This window comes from Ipomoea nil, unplaced genomic scaffold, assembly GCF_001879475.1.
Source record: "Ipomoea nil cultivar Tokyo-kokei standard unplaced genomic scaffold, Asagao_1.1 scaffold1558, whole genome shotgun sequence".
Taxonomy (NCBI): Eukaryota; Viridiplantae; Streptophyta; class Magnoliopsida; order Solanales; family Convolvulaceae; genus Ipomoea; species Ipomoea nil.
In genome coordinates this window covers 1,499,904-1,520,790 of record NW_017617986.1, presented here as the reverse complement: position 1 = coordinate 1,520,790, position 20,887 = coordinate 1,499,904, and the positions used below count along the sequence as shown (strand labels likewise).

The 20,887-nt window shown below is 39.7% G+C and overlaps 2 protein-coding genes and 1 pseudogene across 2 annotated transcripts; 1 reads left to right on the top strand and 2 right to left on the bottom strand.

Annotated features, from left to right (window-relative positions):
* Positions 1–4,593: 4,593 nt before the first annotated feature.
* LOC109189608 (signal recognition particle 54 kDa protein, chloroplastic-like) lies at positions 4,594–10,252 on the bottom strand. Its single transcript, XM_019340219.1, has 15 exons — positions 9,960–10,252; positions 9,730–9,865; positions 8,716–8,783; positions 8,531–8,632; positions 8,131–8,283; positions 7,863–7,940; positions 7,460–7,585; positions 7,281–7,383; positions 6,842–6,942; positions 6,569–6,706; positions 6,339–6,482; positions 6,169–6,244; positions 5,883–5,968; positions 5,685–5,810; positions 4,594–4,871 (listed from the first exon to the last, which is right to left on the bottom strand). The coding sequence occupies exons 1-15, from the start codon at positions 10,113–10,115 to the stop codon at positions 4,773–4,775; spliced, it is 1,692 nt and encodes a 563-aa protein (XP_019195764.1). The 5' UTR covers positions 10,116–10,252; the 3' UTR covers positions 4,594–4,772.
* A 4,142-nt stretch (positions 10,253–14,394) lies between these two features.
* LOC109189557 (uncharacterized mitochondrial protein AtMg00810-like) lies at positions 14,395–14,844 on the top strand. Its single transcript, XM_019340168.1, has one exon. It carries the CDS (start codon positions 14,395–14,397, stop codon positions 14,842–14,844), a length of 450 nt encoding a protein of 149 aa, XP_019195713.1.
* Positions 14,845–18,135: 3,291 nt separating this feature from the next.
* On the bottom strand, positions 18,136–20,743 carry LOC109189518 (annotated as a pseudogene).
* Between the last annotated feature and the right edge of the window lie 144 nt (positions 20,744–20,887).

Here is a 20,887-nt window from a genome sequence, read left to right as displayed (position 1 = left end):
CCAATGTTTGTATTGGCCACTAAGCTGAATAGATTAGCCAAAGTATTGAATAAATGGAGTAGAACGATATGTGGAGACATATTTGCTAAATTGCGGCAATATGAGGAAAGTGTCCAGACTCTGGAGGCTGTACTACAGCAACACCCCGAGGATGAGCGTGCGTTAATTGAATATCAAAAGGGTGTTGCCTTGTTGAAAAAACAAATAGCGATAGAAGAAGAATATTGGCAGCAAAAGGCGCGTCTCACAGAGGTACAGGAGGGTGATAGAAATTCCCGATATTTTCATGTTGTCGTCAAGGAGCGTAGGCGCAAATTGTTTATCCATCGAGTTAAGAATGATGAGGGGGAATGGCTGGAGGATAGACAGGGGATAGCCCAGCAGGCAGTGTCCTTTGAGCGCATGTTCACAGTGGAAGTGGCGGTTTTGATCTGTCTAGGCTTGACTGTATTCCACGGCTAGTTACGGAGGACGATAATGATCTGTTGACAGCTGTCCCGGGGGTGGAAGAGGTTAGGGAGGTGGTAATGCAGATGAACTCCACGAGTGCTGCAGGTCCTGACTGTTTCTCGGGAGCTTTCTATAAAGCTTGCTGGGACATCATATAGGACGACATAGTCAGTATGGTCCGGAGTTATTTTACTGGGAGGGACTTCACTAGAGCTATCACGCACACTTCCATTGTGCTGCTGCCGAAGAAACCGAGTCCGGGGACCTTTGCAGATTATAGGCCGATCCGCCTTTGTAATTTCAGTAGCAAGGTGGTCACCAAGCTTATGGTTGTCCGGATGGCCACGATATTGCCACGGGTGTTATCACCGCAGCAGAGTGGATTTGTCGCTGGCCGCTCTATCACGGATAATGTTCTTCTGTCCTCAAAGATGTGTCATGGACTTAGCCGACAGAGCCGGGACATAGTGCTTAAGTTTGACATGGCCAAGGCATATGACCGGGTTTCCTGGTTTTCTTGACCTCGGTGATGCGCCGGTTGGGGTTCAGTGAGGTCTGGATTGATATGGTATTCCGTGTTGTGTCTAATGTATGGTATTCAGTAATAGTGAATGACATAAAGGAGGGATTTTTTACATTTTCCAGGGGGCTTAGACTGGGGGACCCTCTGTCACCAACCTTGTTTGTTATTGCGGCGAAGGTTCTTTCCGTCTATCTGGCCCGAGTCTATGACGATCCCACGGTGCCACGGTTCTCTCAGCCGCCGGGTACACCACATATCCATCATCTGGATTATGCAGACGATGTTATTATTTTTAGCACGGCTAGGCTGGGGGCAATCTCGAAGGTCATTGCAGTTCTGAAGAGCTACGAGGAGATCTCGGGCCAACTGGTCAGTTTTCAGAAGAGTGCATTTTATATGCACCCCCGTACCCCAGCCCGGGTGGTGGACAAAGTTCGGAGGGAAATTGGGTGTGTGCATAATGAGTTCCCTTTTACTTATCTTGGGTGCCCGTTGTACATAGGGCATAAGAAATGTATTTACTTTGCCTCGATGGTTGATAAAGTCAAAACTAAGTGCTTGAGTTGGCAACTACGGGTTTTATCAAAAGGGGGGAAGGCTGTTTTGATATCATCGGTACTACAAGCTATTCCACTACACTTGTTTGCAGCCTGTGCGCCGCCCAAGCAAGTCGTTCGGGACTTGGAACGGTGTTTTGCAAGCTTCTTAAGGAAGCAATCAGGGGGAGCCCAGTACCATTGGAGTTCGTGGAAAACTCTTTCCTTGCCTAAGAAGAAGGGGGGAGTTGGCTTCCTGGACTTGGACTTAATGGTTTGATCAGCTAGTGCGATGTTGTGGTGGAACTTTCGCACGGAGCACACCTTGTGGTCAGATTTTATGAGAGCCAAGTATTGTAGACGAGTTCACCCAGTTGCTAAGGTGGCCCGGTATTCTGATTCGCACACTTGGAAGCGAATACTTGTAGTTCGCGATGAGGTAGAGCGGGTCCTTACTTGGCGCCTGTTCTAGGGCCGGGTTAATATCTAGTGGGATAACTGGTCAGGTTTGGGGCCGCTAGGCAAGCTATTCCGTTCTCCGAGGGTTTCTTACTCCCAGGAGATGCTCTTGGATTACATACACGATGGTGCACTTGATCTCACCGGTCATGAGGAGCTGTTATATGCTGGGGTCGCTGTGGACTTGTCCCGGATGGGCCAGGGTCCGAGGGATATTCTGCTTTGGACTGCAGCTTCTGATGGTATGTTTTCCTTTTCCTCGGCTAAGGCCTATCTTAGGCCTGTTTCGCCCACTGCACTGGACCCTCTTCTGGCTAAGTGTTGGCGTAAGCATCTACCTTTTAAGGTGTCTTTCCTGATTTGGAGAGTGCTCCGAGGGCGGATACCCACGGATGATGCCTTGTCTCGGTTCGGGCATGTGCTTGTATCGAAATGTAGGTGTTGTCCAGCCCCAGCTTCTGAGACTATTGCGCATGTTTTTTATGACGAGGAAACAGCGAAAGCTGTCTGGAACTATATTTTGGCGTCCCTAGGCCTGCAGTCGCGGCACCGGAATCTTAGGACACTGGTCGCCGGCTGGGGCCGTGGAGGGACGCGTAATCCTTTGTTTTCTTTTGCTGTTAACAGGTTGCCTTGCTTGTGGTGATGTGGGAGCTGTGGAAACAGCGTAATGGGTGTATGCATGGACGGGGCACCCCGAGTGTTACCCGAGTGATATTCGGGGTGGCTAGAGGGGTTGCGGAATGCTTGTTCAGGCGTTGGCCTATGCAGCATATCCTACCCCCAAACTAGAGGACGATCGTTTCATATCTGGAGGCACATGTGCCGAGACGAGTGGTTAGGACGGTCAGGTGGACCCCTCTACAGCAGGAGCTCTTAAGATTAATGTATCTCTTTCGGGAGCTGCAGGGGGGGGGGGGGGCAGTCTTGGTGCGCAACCCAGGGGGTGGACTTTGCTACGGGGTGGCGTGGTTTGGGCATGGGGAGCATACCCAAGGTCTGTTTCAGGCATTGTTCTCGTGTCTAAAGTGGTGCCTGGCTGGAGGGTATATGGAGGTTATTTTGGAGTCCACACTAGTGGACCTGGGACGCTATCTTGATATTTCGATCGGGCCACCATCAGCGCTAGATGATGTGGTATCCCGGCTCCGTTTCCTATGTTCATGTGGGTCTGTCTCTGCCAGTTTGTGCCCACCTAGGGCTAACTTGCCGGCACAGGCTCTAGCTGACTGGGTTGTTGACAAGCCAGGGGAGACTCGCTTTTCATGTTTTACTGAGCTTCCGTCCAGGGTGCGCGTTCTAATTGCTAATGATGATGTGCCATATGTTTTCTTTGACGTGGACGATCCACCCTGATTATGCTTTCCTTGTTTTACTTGTGGGTCTGCGTGCCTGTATTTTGGGCCTGCGAGCCGCATCTCTATTATGCTTTCATTTATATCTTTACACTTGTACGCTTACCTCATGTTTTTTCTTTTTTCTTTTTTTCTGCTGGGCTAGTTGAGTAGATTGGCCTTGCTGGCATAGGGCGTAGGGGGCTTTCCAGTATTAGGGGGTTTTTTCTGCTGCTCTGTGCTCTCTTTGCCTGTTCTGCTTCTATCTGTGTGGCTGTGTGTCTCGCGGGACTTGATTCTTGTGTTTCATGCATAGCATACATTCTGAGGTGGGAGTGCTCTCTTAGTCTGTTTTTTTTTTTTTTTTTTTTAAAGAAGAATCTTGCTTGAGTTTGGCGATTGGAAGAAAAGGCTGGCTGCTATAAAGGGTTGGGTTGGTGTGAGGTGGGCTTCTGGTGCTTAGCATATATGCTATTGCTTCTGTGGATGGCCGTACAGGTTCCCCCGGTTAAAATACAGTACGCTGTACCGAGAGAGCTGGTTTAACACTTAAGGGTGATATATATGTTAAGCATCAGTGGTTAGGGAGCCATCGCTTGGGAACTTGGGCCGTTGAAGCCCTTTGCGATAAAATGCAAAGCTCTGTACGTACGAGGGTGGCTTGGGTTCCAAGGGTGGGTGGAGGCGAGAACCATTGCTCATGTGGCGGACTATTCACGGTCCCCCCGGATAAAAATGCAGAGATATGTACCGGAGGGGATCTGTCCAATGCATGAGGGTGGTGGGGTTTCTGAAGGCTGGTTTCATTGCTTATGTGGATGGTCACATAGGTCCCCTCGAATAAAAATGCAGAGCTCTGTACCGCGGGGGATCGACCTGACGCTTGAGGGTGAAACTAATCCTTTTCTGACTTTGGAGCACCGTTCCCACCCTTTGTGTAGGGCATGACGCAAAGGAATTGTCCAGTTTGGCATGAGGTGCAGGTGGCCTGCAGTATGGGTGTTGGGCCTTCTTGGTGGTTTAGAGTTTATTTCCGTTACTAGTTAGCCTTAGGCCCTTTGCTTTATTCATTTATCTCTTTGTAGCTTTGGTCACTTTTGGGCCTTGGCAGGATGTTGAAAAAAAAAAAAAAGGAACTCTGATTGGCACCAAAAAAAAAAAAAAAAAAAAAGATAATTGAAAATGTTGTTTAAGTAGATTTTTAAATTTTAACATTTTGAAATACAAAAAGCTAATTAACCAAACACTTATATAGTGAAAGCTGAAAAACTTGTATCTAGCCAGCAGAAAGTAAAACCCAGTGACTTAAACAAGAGATCTATTGTTCACTTCTCATTTCCCTTAAATGTACAAAAAATATAATGTCACACGAAATGTACGCGGAAACCTCTTTAAACCGAGGAACACTTGTTTGTGCAAGCACTGGATATAGCATGTCCAGTTAAACTGCAAAAGTAGTGCTGCTCAAAGCTACGCAGAACTCTTTGTGATTGTAGATGCCATGGAGTTCTGGGCAAACTGGATCCTTGTTCCAGATCTCCTCTTTCTTCTTGCAGTTCCAGGAGGGGCCTGTTTACCCATTAACATGTAATAAAAGCTTATAAATGGCCTCGCATTCAACTATTTTCTTCAAATATTTATGTTTACTCACGGGCAAAATGGAAAACTAGAGAAAGGGAAACATTGGATACGTCTACTTGTACATTTATCCAATTGGAAAACAGAAAATGGAGAATAAACGCAGCCTTAAGTGTATGTTACATGGAGTTTAATTGAAATTAGAATGAATGCAATATAAACTGATTAATCTCGGTGGTCTAGACGGCTGGCCGGCTAGGTGGCCAACTAGGCTGCCTAGGCTTCATAGGCTCCAACTAGGCCCAATTAGCTATTGTTCCCTTCTTTTATAAATGTGTTATTTCACTCAAAACGACATCATTTTAAAAGAAATAACCCTAAATTATTTAAACTATGTTTTTAGGTTAATATTTAATATTTTAGTATTAACTATTAAAGTATTAAATAGTTTATAATTATCAACTCTTAAAAAATTTTAAACAAATTTTTAAAAAATAAAAAATAAAATAAAAAATATGTGGGCACCTAAGCGTCCTAAGCGCTAGGCCCCCCAGCCCACGAGGAGCACCTAGCAATTTTTTCAACTATGAATATAACATAAACGAATATGAATTTCAATGTAATTGGAAAATATATGCATATTTGGTTTTGGGTTTTGGTTATATCGGGTAAAATAAGTTGTGCCAAATGCAAAAGTATGTATGGTTTCAGTCATCTATTTAGTATTTTCCAGGATGCTTATGCTTAGAAGATTGTTAATGGCAATGAATTGTGATGGGGTTAGGATGAAAGCATAATAAGCACCTTCCGTTGCGATTTCACGGACTCTTCAAGATTGCTTAGTGCGGGAATGGATTGGCTTTCCATCATACCCATCAAATTCTTCATACGCACACGCATCTGGAAGAGCTGAGCGACAAGTTGACTCACCTAAATCGCGTATCCCTTGTGAGTGTCTAGTAATGTTGTGGATAACATACAAATTATCAGTACAGTGTTTACCTGCTCTTCAGTTTTTCCCGAATCTTGAGCAACACGTTTCCTCCTGTCGGGAGATTCTGCCAATAGCTCAGGCTGCTCCCTCTCCTCTGTAGCAAATGGCAGTTTATTATATGAATCATTCAAATGGAGAGGTAGGTATTCATGAAACTATGTCTAACGCAAATATATAAACAAGTTTGTTTACTAAACCAAACAAAAAATGGGATGGAGGGAGTATCGATCCAAGAAGACAAAATGCTAAAGAAGAGAGAGAACACAAGGTTTAGGTCAAGTGTGAATAACAAACCCGGGGTCATTGCTTCTATTATTGATTCCACTTCTTTTAAGTTCTTCTCAGCATCTCGAATTTGTGCAGGAGTTACCTGTTAACATGTGAAGGAGACGTAAATCTCTTATGCTGGCCTGCCTGGTATCCACAGAATAAAACAAAACAAAAAATAGAGGCAGTTGTGTTACCTTTGCCATCCCAGGAACCATTCCGATAATACGAGACATGGAACCCATCCGTGCAACCATACGAGTTTGCTTGAGGAAGTCATTGAAGTCAAATTTAGCACTCATGATCTTCTTCTGCAGCTCTTCCGTATCTTCTTGGCGCATCTGATCACAATTTGTAGAGATCCACATCAAATTCAGAGCTTACTCTCTCTTCAAATGAAACACAGGAAAGAATATAATGGACCTACAACTTCTTGTGCCTTTTCCACAAAAGACAAAACATCTCCCATCCCTAAAATACGTCCTGCCATACGATCAGGATAGAAAGGTTCAAGGTCCTCCATGCGCTCACCCCTTCCCACAAGTTTGATCGCCTTTCCTGAAACCTACCATGTAAAGTCATGTCTTAAGAGCAAGTCATTGATTGCCCATTAAAAGCAAAAAGTTAAAAAAGCAATGTACCATGGAGAAATCCTTGTAAGGTTCGACAAAGTCATCAAAAAGGGAAAAATGGATCCTACCTCTTTTACACTCAAAGCTGCTCCACCTCTAGAATCCCCATCCAGCTTTGACAAGATGGCACCCGTAATTCCAATTTCAAGATTGAAAGTCGTGACCAGTGCTAAAATTATATCAAAGCAACAGAATTAGAGGATATCTTCAGGCATTCATATTTAAGATGATATGAATTAAGAAATTTCATTAAATTTCAAAATCACGTAATCTTGGAGCCAAAGGCGATGTAATTGTATCATTTAATAAAAATGTAAGTTTTTAACAACTATGGAAAAGAGATATTAACTATATTTAGATTACAAGACAAGAATGTAGTACAAATCATCTCTATGGATATTCCTTAGGACATGTGGCTATTTGTTCTGAAATATTAAAAGAAATGATTAAAAAGAATTGCCAAAAATCCTGCAGATTAGCTACTTCAATAAGCTAAGGATAGAGTACCTGCTGCTTCTTGGCCAGTCATTGCATCCACAACAAGCAAAACTTCGGTGGGATTCAGCACCTGTTTCACTTCTTTCAATTCATCCATCATTGCCTTATCTATCTGATAAAGGTAAAAGGTATAAGAAACAAAAACACATTTCCTCATTTCTGCAAATTATCCCAATTTCATATATAACCTGAAGTCTTCCGGCAGTATCCATTATGACCACATCTATGTTCTTCTTTTTAGCCTCTTCTAAACCTTGTTTAGCAATCTCTGCAGGTTTAATATCTGTTCCAGCTGTATAAACAGGTACATCAACCTGTCCCATTATTAGTAGACTTCATGAGAATGAATAAACCAGAAAATCCGATGTTGTTTTTTCCATTACCGCAATGAAAGAAATCCATTTTGATTGTGAGAATATAATAGTGTTGATCACAGGTCTCTCTTTTTTTTTTTTTCTTTAATTTAAATTGGAAATCATCAATCCTATTCGTAAAACTTGGCATATATTAGAAATTTAGAATCTTGACTACCGTTGAGATAACAATTTCACCATAAGACAAAGCACATTATTAAAAAGTAATATCAAATACCTGTTCACCCAAAATAACAAGTTGGTCTATTGCAGCAGGTCTATACACATCTCCAGCAATTAGCATGCATTTTTTCCCCTGCAATCCAAGCTTCTTGAGTCAGAAATTCTTTTAATCTTAGATAGGTGTGCAAAGGCGGAAACAGAATTTTCAAATAAACAATGGATACAGAAACGTTTACTTGTGGCTTTATACATGTGTTCACATGTGCATGTGTGTGTGTGTGTGAGAGAGAGAGAGAGAGAGGACAAGTTTACTGAATATGTACCAGCTTTTTAAGATATAAAGCTAATTTTGCACTGATAGTGGTCTTTCCAACACCTTGTAGACCGGCTAATAGAATAACTGTGGGGCCAGATTTTGCAAAAATTAGCTCAGAAACCTCTCCACCCATCAGTTTCACAAGTTCGTCATGCACAATCTTCATCAAAAAAATTTATGAAACATGGTTTAGCTTTGTGGGGGAAAAATAAAACAAATGTTTGCAAGTAAACATCACTAAAAAACTTGATCATTAAATATGTAACTTGAAGTATAAGTACAAATAAGAAATTGGCAAGTAATAGCACAGACCAAACATTAGTTTATGCAAATATTGTTCATAAAACTGAAAAAAAATAAGAGCTAACAAGGATTGTTTTGTTTACTGAAATTCTGATAAATCATACTTTAACCATTTGCTGATCTGGTCTCACTCCTCGAATCAAGCCAGTGCCAACAGCTTGATCACTAATAGATTGAACAAATCTTCTCACAACCGGAAGACTAACCTGTCATTCAAGGTGCATATTATAAGTTTGAGGTACATGTTCCATGTCGAAAACACAACCACTAATAGAGCAATTTTGCATACATCTGCCTCTAGTAGAGCCCTCCTAATGTCTCTCATAGGTTCAACAATGTTTTCCTTGTTCAAGACCTCTGAAACACAAGAAACTTAGCCTGTTTCGTGAAAACACTAAAAGCAGTCTACAGGAGCAAGTAGAATTAGAACATGGATACAAAGTAGCACTTCTGAGGAGAAACTTTATAGTGGACGACATAATATATTACCACTCAAATTACTCAGTATTTAAGAGAAATTCTTCTTTAAAATATATCATGCTTGTGATAACCAATACTGAGGTCAATCAATCCACGGGCAACCATTGAATATGGAGTGTGAAACTTGTACAAAATTTATACATCGGGTTATAGATAACTATCTATAACTACTCCATTATATATTTAATTAATCCACTAGTAAAACAGGCCAGTTTGAGACTGTGAGCGAAAAAAACATCTTATATTTTGGACACTGTCTTCCTTCGTATTTCATCAAAAAGTAGCACACCAAGCTTGGTGCTTCATTAGTTCAATTGACAAACCATCACTGACTAGTGCAATGAGCATTTACTTCAAATGCAAGGAAAATTACAGTAACGCATTTACTTTGTCGGAAACTAACATTACTTACAAATTATGCAAATATTATTCATAGTAGAAATGAATGTTCTTAGGGATTCAGCAAGTGTGGTGGTGAGTAATGGGTGCATGATTCAAATTGCTGGCCTTGAAAAGGTCTTCTCATATGCATGCATTATACCTTTTCCAAGATTTGAAAACCAATCACTGACATAAAATGCAGAAAACACAATGCAATATGGTTCTAATACTTAGCAACTTAGGTTCAATCCTCACAAAAACCTTATTAACTCTGCATTACTTGTTGAACATATGAACTTATTCGGTGCATTTTATTGAAGTCGACAACAAACAAGAAAGATCTCAGCTCATAATCCTAAATTACAATTAAAACTATATTATCTACAACAAAATATATGAAGTTTGAAGTGAAAGCTAAGTTGAGATAATAATGAGAACACACCTTCCCCTCTAAGCTTGGTCCAGGCGGATTCAAGTCCGGTGGTGAGCTGCCCGAACATTTCAGCTCTGATCACACCGCGCATTTCCCTTCTGAAACTCACTACATTCTTGGAATTTATAAACCTCCACGCCTCTCTCTGCCACAATAACAAAAAGGGAACTGTAAAATGATAATAATTGAAAGAAAAAGCACAGAAAATTGCAGAATTGGGAGTGTTTAGTTGGACTTACGGTGAATGAGTTTCGAGAAGAGAAAGAGAGGGAGTGGGTGGAAGCAGGCCAAGAAGAAGGAAGAGAAAGATAGGAGGTTTTGGGATTTGAGAGGGAGATTTTGGTGAGCGAAGGTGAGAAATGGCGGGAAGCAACGGTGGACGAGAAAGTTTCCATGGGGATTTTATTTATTTTCCGATGGCCGGAAATGGAAGAGTTTCCGGCTGTTTCTCAGTCTAACATGAAACTCTCCGACAGTGTTGAGTCATCGGAGATTCTGGTAATGTAATGGACTATTTTATCTTCTTTGAAGTGTAATCCAATCCTCTCTGTGTTATCCATTCACCTCTGCTGGTCCCCACTCCCTCCTTTGGAAATTACTCTCCCTGTTAAGTCTCTTTGTATTTGAGTCGAGTTTTTTGCACTTTTGGTCCCACGACTATAATGGCACTAGCAAAATTGATCCAAGACCTTTTAACCTTGCAATTTTAGTCCACGACTATTGATTTTTTTGCAAAAGGATGGTCTTTCCGGTCACTTTTTCGTCAAAATTCCACCGAAAAAAAAAATCTCCATTTTTAACAGGGCTAAAATTGACATTTTACTTATTTCAAAAAATAAAAGAAAAAAATTGACATTTGACTACATACAATATTACTGGGCTACATACTACTGCCCCAGGCGGCGGAGTTTCTGGAGCAGGCAGGGCTGTCAGTAAGCGGCGGAGCGACCGTGGCGTTCCCCGAGCTAGTTGGGTTATCCGGCAGCAGCATTGGAGACGGAGCCAGCACGCCTGCCGGATCATTCGAAGACATCGGAAAAGTTTCGCTGTATAGATTTTTGGCGAGAGAAGCGGCGGAGATTCTCAAATGCAATCGCTTATATATATTTTTTTTGTTGAGATAAGTAAAATGTCAATTTTAACCCTGTTAAAAATGGAGATTTTTTTTTTCCGGTGGAATTTTGACGGAAAAGTGGCCGGAAGGACCATTTTAGCAAAAAAATCAATAGTCGTGGACTAAAATTGCAAGGTTCAAAAGTCGTGGATCAATTCTACTAGTGCCACTATAGTCGTGGGACCAAAAGTGCAAAAAACTCTATTTGAATCACATTATGACTCTCAACCCTAGTCTTTATATAATTCTTCTTGTATATATTTGCCAGTATTATTATTAAATACAATTCTATCACTTCTCATCTAGTATCAATTAGTTATGATTTTTTTTTCACAATTACTAAATCTACAATCGAACCAGAAGATTTTTTGGTCCAAGATTAACAAATTGAAATTCACTGGTTGATGTGGGACGTTGCGAAGACGAGAAACGACGAACAAAAAAATTAAAGAAAACTGGTGTGCAAGGCTGAGGCTAATTTCGAATTGATGTCTTCAAGAAGAATGGGTGGTGACAATTGGAGTCGCGGCAGTCCGCACCAAGGTCAACAGCGTGACGAATGTAACTTTAATATTTAGTGTCAAATTTTTTATTGTTTCGGCCACACGGGAGCCAATTGTTTTCGGAATTTTGATGAACATTGTCAAATTTGTAATGGTTTCGGTCACACGGGAGCTAATTGTTTTCGACGCTATCATGAACAATGTCAAATTTGTAATGGTTTCGGTCACACAGGAGCCAATTGTTTTCGACGCTATGATGAACAGTGTCAAATTTGTAATGGTTTCGGTCACACGGGAGCCAATTGTTTTTTACGCTATGATGAACAGTGTCAAATTTGTAATGGTTTTCGGCCACACGGGAGCCAATTGTTTTCAGCATTATTCAGGGGCTCTGGGTTCTCAGGTTAATTTGGTGTTTCAGCATGGTTTGGGTGCTAAAACCTCGTCAAACTCTCATACTTGAGTTCCGGACACTAGAGCCACAAATCATGCAACTCCAGACATAGTTGCCCTTTCTTCCTCTGAGAAGTACACTAGTAATGACACTTTACGTGTCGGTGATGGTATGGGCCTGTCTATTAGTCGTGTTGTTCATGCTACTTTTGATACCCCTTCTAGGTCTTTTACGATGTCTGATATATTGCATGTTCCTGGTCTGTATACCTCTTTATTATCTATTCAACGTTTTGCTACAGATAACAATGTGTTCTTTGAGTTTCATCATTCTTTTTTTCTTGTGAAAGATATCACCACCAAAGGAAATCCTCCTATGGGGCAGTAGTCCGGGTGGCATATACAGTTTGCATGTTCCAAGTTCGTTTCCTTCCATGTTTCTCTCTACTTGTGCTTCCGCTTCGATTTGGCATAATCTTTTGGATCATCCCCATCAACGTGTCCTCAGTCAAATTCTTCAGTCTTGTCCAATTAGTGGCTCTAGTCGTACTATTCGTTGTTCAGCGTGTCAATTGGAAAAATCTGCACGTTTTCCTTTAGCACGTGTTGAGTCTAATAGTTCCGATGTTCTAGATTTGATATACATCGATATTTGGGGACTAGCTCCTTTGCTATCCTCCAATGGTTATCGTTATTTTGTCATCTTTGTTGATGATTATTCTCGTTACACCTGGTATTTTCCTATGAAGCAGAAATCTGATTTTATGTCATATTTGATCAATTTCGTGCTTTAGTTGAACATTCATTTAATCGTCAAGTCCATTCAATCTGATCTAGTTGCTGAATATAATAAATTACATTCTTTGTTTGTGCAACTAGGCATTAATCATAGCCAGTCATGTGCCTACACTCATGAACAAAATGGTCGTGTCAAACGAAAGCATAGACACATAGTTGAAGCGGGTTTAGCCCTCTTAGGCCATGCCTCTATTTCATATAAATTCTGGAATTTTTCCTATGAAACTGCAGTTTATTTAATCAACAAAATGTCATATGTTGTATTAAATAACTCCAGTCCCCATTTAAAGTTGCATAACTCCCATCCCTCCTACTCTTTTCTTCGTGTCTTTGGGTGTCTATGGGGTCCATGGTACAGTTAGCCGGAATCTCTGAGTCACGTACGACTGGTAGGTTCTAGGACTCAATAGTTCCCCTTGCGGGCATACCGAGTGCGACCCGGTACATGGTCGATTAATGTGCGAACTGGGACTTTGGAGTGGAAAGATGTATTTTCATGGGTCGCCCTCGTTCCGTATATGAGTTCTTTCTAATTTATCGTATCGTTTTTCGTGTTCTGGAAACACGTCTTCCTATTCCATCTTTTCTCGAATCTCCTTTAACGGATGGAAACCCAGAACCATCCCTCACTTCGGAACCCTCTGCTAACAGTTGCGCGATGTTTTACGCGAATCCACGTTCGAAGGACATCATACCAAAGTCGTAGATCTTCTCCCTTATTCTAGTAGAGAGGAATCCCCTTCTCCAAGATACGTCTGCGAGAGTGCCAACTCGACCACACGCCGAACAGAGAGACCGGCTTTCTCGAAGAGCTTTCTTCGCATGCTTGAGCGAGCGCATCCCCTTATCCGTATCTCAAACCATACAATCGTCACAAAATGTCATATTGTTCATCTCCATGTGTCTTCTTAGGATATCCTGAGTCGTTCCGGGGGTATAGGTGCATGGACTTACAAACTAACAAGATTTATGTGTGCAGGCATGTGAGGTTTGATGAGACAGTCTATCACTTTGCTACTAAAAATAATTTGCAAGCATCTCCTCCAGTACAGATCACTCCATGGGCTGAATCAGGTTTTTACCCGGCCGCGATCATCACTACCCCGCCTGGGCAGCCCCACGGCAGCATCGACGCCGCACTACCGTCGCAGCAACTGCTCGTCACCCAGTCAGCCGGCATGTCCGAACACGAACCTACGGATCACACCGTACAGTCGGCTGCCAGGCCCCGTGGTCGGCCTTGGGTAAGACCGTGAAATCAGCCGTTCGGAATCACGTAATGAGTACTCAGAGTCGGTCTCAGGTTCCACCATCAGCTTTAACGGTTCAGGTTTGTCCTTCAGATCCCACTTGTTACACTCAGGTAGTTAAGTACCCAGAATGGCGTGCAGCCATGGATCAAGAATTTAATGCCCTTCTTCATAATCAAACATGGTCTCTCGTACCATCACAGGAAGGTATGAATATTATTGGGTGTAAGTGGATCTTTCGTACAAAACAAAAGACAGATGGCTCCATTGAGAGACATAAGGCAAGATTAATAGCAAAAGGGTTCAATCAGGTGCCTGGACAAGATTTCTTTGATACTTTCAGTCAGTGGTCAAGCCAACTACAGTCAGGTTACTTCTTTCTCTGGCTTTATCATCAGGGTGGACTGTTAGGCAACTTGATGTTCATAATGCCTTTTTAAATGAAAATCTATCTAAGGTTGTGTACATGAAACAACCACCTGGTTATATTGATACTTAGTACCCAAATCATATTTGCTTACTGAAAAGGTCTCTTTATGGATTAAAACAGACACCTAGGGCTTGGTTTAATCGTTTGCACACATTTTTACTATCCATTGGTTTTGAGCCATAAAAAATGGATGTATCCTTATTTTACTACTCACAGGGATCTGCTTGCGTATATCTATTAGTTTATGTGGATGATATACTTATGATGGGGAGTGATCAGGATCTAGTTACTCAGTTAGTGTCAAAACTTTCTACTGCTTTTAAAATTAGAAATCTTGGCGAATTTGGATTTTTTCTTGGAATTGAAACAGTTAAATGCAATGATGGAATTTTGCTTTCACAACAGAGATCCATGAATGACATTTTAAAACATGCTGGAATGGCAGAGTGTAAAGAACTATCTACTCCTATTTCCACTTCAAAAACCGTGGTCATTGATACAACCTTGTATGATGATCCTACACAGTATAGGAGTTTGGCTGGTGCATTACAGTATTTAACTATCACTCGTCCTGATCTTTCCTTTGCAGTCAATCAGCTATGTCAACACATGCATGCTCCTACAGTTTCTCACTGAGAGCAATTTAAAAGAGTTTTGAGGTACGTTAAAGGAACTGTTACTTTGATTTACGAGTCAGGAAGTCATCTTCCAAGGAAATTCATGCCTTCTCTGATTCTGACTGGGCTGGCTGTCCAAATGACAGAAAATCTACAAGTGGCTTTGATGTGTTTTTTTGCTCTAACCTTGTGTCCTGGGTCTACAAGAAACAAAGAACTGTTGCTAGATCTTCTACTGAGGCTGAATATAAAGCTCTAGCAGATGTCTGTGCTAAGGTAATTTGGATTATGTCACTTCTGCGAGAAATCAAGGTTCCAGGTATCTCTGTCCCTAAATTATGGTGTGACAATCTTAGGGCTACATATATGTGTGCTAATCCCATCTTTCATGCGTGCAACAAGTACGTAGAGATAGACTATCATTTTGTGAGAGATAGAGTTGTTGTTGGAGATATTCAAGTCAATTTCATCTCAACAAAAGATCAATTTGCTGACATATTTACTAAAGCTTTGCCTAGTCCTATGTTTTCTTTTCTTAGAGACAAGCTACAGGTTACTAGTATACCATGTGCTTGAGTGGGAGTATTAAGACTCTTTGTATTTGAATCACATTATGACTCCCAGTCCTAGTCTTCCTATAATTCCTCTTGTATATATTCCTCAGTTACAGTTGTTATTACATTCATTCAATACAATTCTATCAGTTCTCATCCTCCCAACCCTCCTTTGAAAATTACTCTATTCAATAAATTTCAATTTTTGTCCATTAACTATTATACGGAGCGTTATGCTGTGCAACTGTGTGCACCATGCATGGTGCACACGGTTGCAAAACGACGCCGTTTCATTTTTTAAAAAAAATTCGTTCAGATCGTCGTTAACGGCGTTAATCGGTTTCCATTCGTATTCAAACAGTATGATATATCCATAATTTCATAATTATATACCCACAATTTCATAACTATATATCCAAAACTTCATAACTATATATCCAGAATTACATAACTATATATTCATAATTTGACAACAGTATATTCAGAAATAATAACTACACATTCATAATTTCATATCCATATATTCATAATTTCACAACTAGACATTCATAATTACATAACTCCATATTCAGAATTCTTAAAGTGGTTGTTCACAGAGAACCATATCCATAATTGCATAACTACACATCCATAATTTCAAAATTATATATCCACAACTTCATAACTATATAGAGGAAATTTTAATTTTGGTCATATGACTATAGGGATCTTGTTAATTTTAGTCCCTGACTTTTAAAAGTGTCAATTTAGTACCTTAACTATGCAATTTTTGTCAATTTTAGTCACTCCGGCCAAATTGGCGGCCAAATTTCGTCGGAAAATTTTAATAGTTAAAATAATGGGGGTATTTTGGTCATTTCACGCCTCTTTTCTTCTTCTCCGGCGAGTCCATCTCTTTCTCTCCCGTTTTCGACGTTCTTTCTCCCTCTAAACCCTACCTTTAATATCATCAAGCCTCCTTTCCTCATCATCTTAGTTCATTGCATTCACCAGAAACGGGAGAGGAAGGGATGGACTCGCCTGCGAAGAAGAAAAGATACGTGAAATGATCAAAATATCCTCATTATTTTTATAATTAAAATTTTCCGTCAAAATTTGGCTGGCAATTTAGTCGGAGTGACCAAAATTGACAAAAATTGCATAGTTAAGGTACTAAATTGACACTTTTAAAAGTCAAGGGCTGAAATTAACAAGACCTCTATAGTCATATGACCAAAATTGAAATTTCCTCTAACTATATATCCATAACTTCATAACTATATATTCAGACTTGTATAACTATATATTCATAATTACACGTCGATTGGAGTTTTTGTAAAAAAAAAATAATAATAAAAAAAAATTGATTGGTGGAGTTAAACGGTGCTACTAATGGCACCGTTACTGCATCATATTAAACGGTGTCGTTTTGCAACCGTGTGCACCATGCATGGTGCACAACATAATTTGCGAATTGAGAAGAGGGGACTTAGGCGACCCAGAAACGTTCGTCGGAAAAATTTTCCGGTGGACGGAGACGTCCCACGCGCCGGCGCGTGGCGGAGGTGGCGACGGCGACGGCGGCGCGTGAGGCCCACGCGCAGGGCAGTTCGCCGGGAAACTCTGCAGCTATGGTCGCCGGACTCCGGCGGACCCTTCTGAACCGGCGGTGACGACAGGAGATCGTCGGAAAAAAAAGATTATTGAAGTGGCTCTAATACCATGTGAATAGGTTTTAGAATAAAATACCTTGGAGCAGCTCTCTCTGTCTCACACACATTAGGGAGATTTCAGCTCTCTATATATGTAGGGGCAAGATGGCAACTGATATGGAAGTTTCCATACACCTCAAACCTAATCTCTAGGTTTCCTAATATATAGGATTCTCAATATTAAAATTCTATAACACGGATTTTGCGCTATTATACATGAATTACATTACATTTGGTCCTTGACTATTAAAATTTTTTTAATTAGGTGTATAACTATATAATTTGTATCATTTGATCCTACCATCCAATTTTCCAGTCAACTATTGGCGGAAGTACACCTTCCCGAAAAAAAAACAAATATAATGTTTCTTCCAAAAGAAGCAAATGGAGTGCTCCTTCCGAAATCGGGCAATAGTTGACTAGAAAATTAGACGTAAAAACCAAATGTGATACAAATTACATAGACATTCGTCCAATTAGAAATTTTTAATAGTCAAAGACTAAATGTAATTACATAGTCATGCACCTAAGTAAAAATTTTTAATACTCAAGGACTAAATGTGATTCATATATGATAGTTTCTTACTATATTTTACTCCTTTTGTCAATTTTATATTTTGTGTTTGATTTAGTTACTGAGACTTAACTAAAGTTATCCCAAAAAAAATCAAATTTTAAAATAAGTCAAAAATATTTTTTTTTTTAAAGTAGGTAAAAGAATGAGTTAATTTAACCAATGAATAATAAACATGACATGTAAAATTTAACCAATGAGTAATAAACATGACATGTAAAATGGGACAAAGAGAATAATTTGTAAATTATTTTTTATACTCTGGTTTCAAAATTCAATGTGATTATCAAACATGGATCATTCTTAATTTATATATATATATATATATATATATATATATATATATATATATATATAAGTTGAATCCGAACAAATCTTTCAATTTAGTATTAGAGTTAGATCTATTTCATAATACATCCCTTCATTTATAATGGTTAGCTAAGAAACATGAACTTTGGATGCACTAGGATTGATAATCAAGATTAAGGCATAAAGAAAAATCAGGAGCCATGGATTCATATCTGCATCTACCAGCATCAATATTGGACTAACTGAAAAAGTGTGTTGTTATATTGAAATATTTGTTTCATATGGGAGGGAATTGCAATCCGGTGGAATTACAATTCCCTACAACCAAACAATGTAATTGAGACCTTCATTGAATTGCAGTTCAATTACTACTCAATTATATTCAACAAAACGCCCTGTTATAGATTGTTAGATCCATAAAACTATAGGCACTTTGGGATTGCTGTAACTAAGTAGCCACACCATAAGCAACCAAGCTTTGCCAAAGCCCCATGAACAAACAGTCAGCCTTCGGTGTCGGTTACTGATGGAATAATCTTGCTCTTCAACAAGCTGGAAACCATATGCGTTCCTGACACAACATCGAATTCTAATGCTTCCAGTGTAGGGTTGTTGTGTCACTTAAACACAGACCCAAGGATTATGTCATGCCATTCACTTCTACAACTGCATCAGTTCCAGAAACACATACGTCCTCAAGAAATGGAATCGTCTTCCATACTGTCAGCTTCATAGAATCGCTAGTTTTACCTAGAGAGTGAAAAGAATGTTATCATACAATCTCTGCAATTCGTATTCTTAAGTATGTATAGAAAATTTGAGCCTAACCATCAGTTCTGGTGCAAATGGCAGCATAATGAGAACCATCCAACTCAATTAGTGCAAACTGCCAGTTGCTTGTACTGCTGTGAGGACTGTCAAGGTAATCTACAGTTATTTCAGATGCCTGAGGAAATGTACATATGGACAGTAGTAGTAGAACATTAATGTTTGAATTGGAAAAGTTATATGGACTATGTATGATTGCAAAATACTGAAAAAGAATGTTTTGTGAAAAAAAGGAGGAACTGAAGGCTGTATAAAACTGAATATTTTTAGGGAATGAATGGTTCAGCAACTCAATATTTAGCTTCAAATGTGTTACAATAGCCTATAAAGGCTTTCTGGAATAGAATATGAAGCACGCCACTTATTAGCTCTACTGAAAGAGATTGTATTGATCTACCTTGGAATCTGAATTCAAAGAGTGATGAGAGCTTCCTCCAACAGAATTCCTAAATCGAATAGTAAATGTATTGAAAGGAGCTCCTGAGAACCCTATACCCAATGCTTTGACATATGCCTCCTGCAAGCAAATAGCATACTAGAAATGTTAATAAACTTATTCGAGTGCAAAACATGTAATGCATTCACATATGCTGACCTTCAGGGTCCATAATTTTATAAATTCCTGGTGCTGAACTTGGGAATCACCAATAGAACATAAGACTTTATATTCATGTTCGGAAAAGTATCTTCAAGCTAAATTTAAAATATTGTTCTTTACTGTCCTCTGGTTTTCTTCCACGTCAATACCTATCTATGGAGGAAAACATTGCTGTTTTACTTAAGATTATTTCAACAATTAATAGGAATACTTCATCATAAAGAGACACCGTATATATATGCAAAGAAGGGGCAGAATACTAACAGGAGAATCAACAGTCACTCTACAAGCTATCAGAGAAGTGGTGCGTGAGATATTGAAATGCAATGGAGGCGGTTGCCAATGATCACTATGCTGCCACTCTACCTATAAACAATGGGTGTTCTAGATTACTTGCGATATATCAAAGCGAGGTAAAGCAAAACAGAACCAACCTCAGGCTTCCCGTGAATGTTCTTTCTAAATTTCAGTGATCTTGGATCAACATGAGAATTTATCTGATCTAAACAAAACCAGTATTGATACAACACAGAAAGGCAGCTATAGATAAATAAAATCGAATAACCATGTTATCAAGAAAAATTCAATAGGGTTACTTACATCTGGCAACGGTTGTTCGAACCAATGCACGTGCAAGCAGAGCAGTTTTCCTGTGCTCATCTCCATGCAAACGAAGCACATTTTCCTTCTCAGATGCTGACAGAATTTCCATGTATTGTTTTAACAGTGCCTCACTCATTACTTCATTGGGTTTTACATACCAAAGATGTGTTTCTCTAAAATCACAATAAATCCCACAAAATCCTCGTCAAGAAAATTCAAACCCACAATTATACAATAAAAAGAATACATGCTTTTGTCAAAACAAAAACAAAAACAGAAAGAGAGTGTGTACTTTGGAGATGGTAGTTGAACGGGAGTCAAAGAGGGTGAACAAGTGAATAGTTTCCGATAAAAGGTACACTGCATCCCATTCCAAGACTAACCCTTTCCACGAAGAAGATGAATTTCTGCATACAAATGAAATAAAGATTGTATATTTTCTACTTTGTTATGACAATCGAAAATCTTAAATTAAATTGGATGAAATTTAATGATAAATACCAATCTTACCGGGCGGCAGAATCCTTCAATACCTCAATTAAATTGGATTTCAATTCGGAATTGAATTTTGATACCCATTACTTCAGCTCGTAGAGGAAAACAAAGAACCCGCTACCTGCCTACAATCCGGTAATTTACCGTGCTATATGCTTTCCTGACGCCCCCAAATTGTTAATAGATACCCAGCCAACTTGCAAAGCTGATGATTTCCTAGCTTCATGCATATTAGCATATACCTATGCTTGAGTGCTATCTATCCACTTACGGATCAAGAAGAAGATGAAGTGTTGTTTTTGATGTTATCAGACTTTTTTTTTTTTTTTTTTTTTTTTTTAATATAAATAATCATATAAATAATCCGCGGTAAAAATAGTTAGGTTTTTAATATTGTGGAGTAAATATGT

Excerpts from the sequence above, each read along its gene's own strand:
- LOC109189608 (XM_019340219.1), bottom strand. The coding sequence starts at position 10,115 with ATGGAAACTTTCTCGTCCACCGTTGCTTCCCGCCATTTCTCACCTTCG. Across the intron at positions 8,784-9,729 it reads GACCAAGCTTAGAGGGGAAG|AGGTCTTGAACAAGGAAAAC; the intron begins GTGTGTTCTCAT and ends CTTGTGTTTCAG. Across the intron at positions 5,969-6,168 it reads AATAGAAGCAATGACCCCGG|AGGAGAGGGAGCAGCCTGAG; the intron begins GTTTGTTATTCA and ends CATTTGCTACAG.
- LOC109189557 (XM_019340168.1), top strand. The coding sequence starts at position 14,395 with ATGGATGTATCCTTATTTTACTACTCACAGGGATCTGCTTGCGTATAT.